The sequence below is a fragment of the Copidosoma floridanum genome, unplaced genomic scaffold, assembly GCF_036245765.1.
Source record: "Copidosoma floridanum isolate Cflo_tuat_1 unplaced genomic scaffold, Cflo_Japanese_pri ptg000017l, whole genome shotgun sequence".
Taxonomy (NCBI): Eukaryota; Metazoa; Arthropoda; class Insecta; order Hymenoptera; family Encyrtidae; genus Copidosoma; species Copidosoma floridanum.
In genome coordinates, this window is record NW_028321894.1 from 8,018,404 (window position 1) to 8,022,676 (window position 4,273).

At 48.4% G+C, this 4,273-nt stretch overlaps 1 protein-coding gene across 1 annotated transcript; it reads left to right on the forward strand.

The window, feature by feature from the left end:
- The first annotated feature begins 3,099 nt into the window (after positions 1 to 3,099).
- LOC149374632 (uncharacterized) lies at positions 3,100 to 4,032 on the forward strand. The gene is made up of 2 exons (XM_089592458.1): positions 3,100 to 3,529; positions 3,689 to 4,032. The coding sequence occupies exons 1-2, from the start codon at positions 3,100 to 3,102 to the stop codon at positions 4,030 to 4,032; spliced, it is 774 nt and encodes a 257-aa protein (XP_089448584.1).
- Positions 4,033 to 4,273: the final 241 nt, after the last annotated feature.

Below are 4,273 nucleotides of genomic sequence, written 5' to 3' on the forward strand. Positions count from 1 at the left end.
ATGTTTAAAAGAACGAGCCGTTGGTTTAAGGCCATGAGGAGCGAGGTTGTGACATAGCGACAGTTTAAGCGAGCGTTGAAGTGTCAATTTGTTGGCGAGTATGACCAAGAGGATTTGCTAGACGATCTGCGATGCTGGACTCAGGGGAAAGGGAAGAAGGTGAACAGCTACGTGACGAATGTCTGATATATCGTGTCACGTTTTGTCAGGCCGCCATTCCAGAAGATGGTTACCGAAACCGTGTATCAGAACTTACTTCCGGAGTATCGTAAGGCGATGAGTGAACAGCTCATAATATCGCTTGACGACATCCAAGAGTACGGGTAGCTGTGCGAAAGACAGAGAGAGCTGGATGGAAAATACGCGCCATCTTCACCGCCAGAGAAGATGCACGTTCCCGGAGACACTTTTGTTAGCTCCACGCCAAGGGCCAAGGTAGCAAGGATCGCCGAAGAGAACCCCGCGCAGATCGAGACACCAGGCATTAATAAGGGGGCTAAGAAGCGGGGACCTGGGAAGCTGGCTGAAAATTCGGATCCTGCACCTTTTGTGCCTCCTACGCTGCAGTGGCCGGTGCTAAGCCCTCTGTCGCCAAGCCTAGCGATAGCGGAACCAGGCCCGTATCCGTCATACGTGGCTGCCATGAAAAAAACTCGACCGAATGTCACGATAAACAGCGGAGCGCTGGCGTGGACTGGAGGCCAATGGGTATGGCCATCTGTACCCCGACCAAATGTAGGGGAAAACTTGAGGCTATGACCTACGATTCCGCCGCCGCCTGCTCCCACTGCACAGGCAAACCCGCTTCGAATGCTTGGAGAAAATCAAGCTAGTGATCGTCAGCACCCTGGGCCGTTTATTAGTGCCTGTCTTACGTGTAGAGGCATAGGCCACCGGTTGGCACGAGAGCTTGTGCTACGCGTGCCAGCAAAAGGGCCACATGTCGCGGGGTTGCCCGAACCGACCTTCTTGGGTCGAGGGCGTGGTCGGGGGCGCGATGCCACGGAATGTGTACTGTCAAGTCTGCGGCCTTCGAGGTGTGACCTTCAAATCATGTAGTGTGGGTGAAAAGCTACGTGAGAGTCTGAAAAACTGTTAACTGGGGGGCTAGTACGGAGCTTGCTCCCAGGACCCCTCACGGTAGGATGTGAGACGATGAAAACAGCGAAGAAAGCTTGTGAAGCGATGAAGCGAATCGAATGACAAGAAGCGTAGCGTTCTGTCTGATAATAGCAGTAGTATTAAATTATTTGGAAAGTTTAAATTTGAAAGTCAATTTGCAGCTCCAGAGTGAGGAGGAACGTGCGAAGTATGCAGGTGGGTTGCATATGTGGAACTCCGCGAAGAAATTGCTGGTGTGAACGATGATAATCGCAACTATATTTGTGTATCGTTAGGGGGTCAGAGTTACAAGGTTTCATTAGATCCAGGAGCTACCTCCTCACTAATCGGACCAAACATGGCCGATAATATGAAGAAACGCCTGTTGCCAAGTAACTCCGCGATGCGTTACGTTAATGAGGAAGGGACTAGAGTGTTGGGGGTGCTTAAGATATAAATAAACCTCGGAACGAGAAGAAACGTCTTGTATTTGGAAGCGGTGCTAAACATCAATCAGGACCTTTTTTTGAGGATGGACTTCTGTCAGAACTTTGAAATCAAGGCTTATTTTGGCTAGAGACTCTGGCGAGCGAGAAAATATCCATGGGCTTCATTCGTAGGGGAGAGTGACGAACCCGTGAGAGTGACTTACGTGGAATGTGCCAGTATCGTGGAAGTGGGTAACGATCAGCGTGGTTGAGTGAATAAACTAATGAAGCAAGTATTATCATTGGCTACCAAAGCGCCAGGGGTAACTTAGCTAACCGAGCACGTTATTCGCGTGACTAATTCTACCCTGATTAGACATTGCTTGAGGCGTATGTCGCCGCGGATGCAGGTTATAGTGACAGAGGAGGTAGAGCGAATGTACAACGATGGGATGATCAAAAAATCGTTGAGTGATGGTAGTAGCGCGTCAGTGATGATAAAGAAACTGGATGGGATTGTGCATCGACTTTCGCAACTTAAATAAAGTGATAACTCGCGATGCGTACCACTTGTCTAGTATGGATTCGATTCTGGACTGACTCCAAAGTGCGCGGTACCTATTTCAAATTGACTTAAAACAGGACTACTTTCAGATACTCATGGAAGCCTCGAGTAAGAAGTATACAACGTTGCCAATGCCAGGTTCAGAGCTGTGGCATTTTCGACGGATGCCGCTTGGCTTGACTAATGCGCCGATGATGTTTCAGCGGCTCATTGACGCCTTATTCAGGCCAGACTAACAACCCAACTTTTTCGGGTATCTAGACGATATTATCGTGGTGACAGTCAATTTTGACGAACACTTGCGCTATTTAGAAATAGTTAGGCATCGAGTAACGGGAGCCGGGTTGGAGATGAAATTTGAGAAGTGTGAGTTCTGCATGTCGCAACTTACCTACCTGGGGCTTATCTTAGATAAGGATGGGTTACGTCCCGATCCCGAGAAGATTGCGCCGGTACTAAAGTATCCCGCCCCTAGGGATGTTAAGCTATTGCGCTGATTTTTAGGGATGGTCGGATGGTATAGCTGATTCATTGAGCGAGATTCGGAAATAATAATCCCGCTAGTTAAATTACTGCGTCAAAAGAAAGCGTGGAGGACAGCAGCAGGAAGCATTTGATAAATTAAAGGGGGCTTTGATGAATGCGCTGGTATTGGCGTGGATGGACTTTGCCCAGCCGTTCACCGTGCAGACCGACGCGAATAAGTACGCGATTGGCGCTGTGTTATCCCGTGAGTATGAGGATGGTGAGCATTCAATGGTGTATGTGAGCCGTGTATTAACACCCGTGGAGAAGAATTACAGCGTCACGGAGTAGGAGTGCCTCACGGTAATTTGGGCACTCAAGAAACTGTGACCGTACGTGGAGGGGTATCAGTTCACTGTGATGGCCAATCACAGCGCTCTTAAGTGTATCAAAGACTTGCGTGAGCCAGCTGGACGATTAGCGAGGTGGGCGTTAGAAATGTTACAATGGGACTTTGAGATCGTGCATCGTTAGGGCGCCATGAACTACGTGCCAGACGCGCTATCTCGATTGTTGGGGGAAGAGAAGGAAATAGCAGCGTTTGACGAGATTTGCGACGAGTGGTACGTTAAAATGACAATAGAGGTGGTCAAGCATCTGCTCAAGTATAAGGACTGGCTCGTAGTGGGTGGGAGACTTTATCGTCATTGGGTAGATTTGCTGGTAGAACCGACCATATATCGAGAGGAAAAATGGCGATTGGTAGTTCCGGATAATTTTAAGAAGCGCATCATGACCAACGCACATTGTTTGCCGTCAAACAGACATATGGGGATCAAGAAGACTTATGACCACTTAGCTCGTGAGTATTACTGGCGGGGAATATATTATGACGTCAAGAGGTTCGTAAAAGCGTGCGAATTGTGCCAGCAGTTTAAAGTGCCGCAGGCAGCCCCACAAGGGCTAATGGGTAAGCGAATCATGGAGAGACCGTGGGCCGTTGTAGCCACTAATCTGATATAATTTCCGCCGAGTAAAAGTGGCCATGAGTACTCGGTTGTTTTTCAGGACTTATTTACGCGTTGGATCGAAGTTAAGCCGTTTCGTTAAGCCGATGGTAAAAGCGTAGTGCGAGCGTTTGAGGAGCTCATATTATTTCGATGGGTGACGCCGGAGTACTTTTTGACGGATAATGGCTGCGAATTCAGTAATAAACTAACCACCGTGACATTAAAGGAGTACGGTGATCGGCATGTTTTCACACCTCCCTACCATGCCCAAGCCGATCCCATGGAGAAAACTAATCGGGCTTTGAAGCAAATAGAATTTGTAGGCGCCGATCATTGCCACTGGGATCTCCATGTGCACGAGTTTCACCATGTCGTTAACACTACAACCCACGTGACGTTAAAAGTTCCAATGGCGTTCTTGAACTACGGCAGATATCCAAATCCAGTAGAAAGTCTGCGCTGAGAGGTCGAATCTAAAGGGAAAATCGAGTGGATTTCGCTGGATGCGTGGGGGGATCGAGTTATGTAACTGGATGCGCTGCAAGACTTAGTAGCTAAACACACCAAAGATGCAAAATCAAAACAAGAGAGGCAATATAATCCTGGACGTCGCGATGTGCTTTGTAGCGTGGGTATGCAAGTGATGAAGCGTACTCCTTATCAGTCTGACACCACGAAGAAGTTCTCAGCAAAACTAGCGCCAA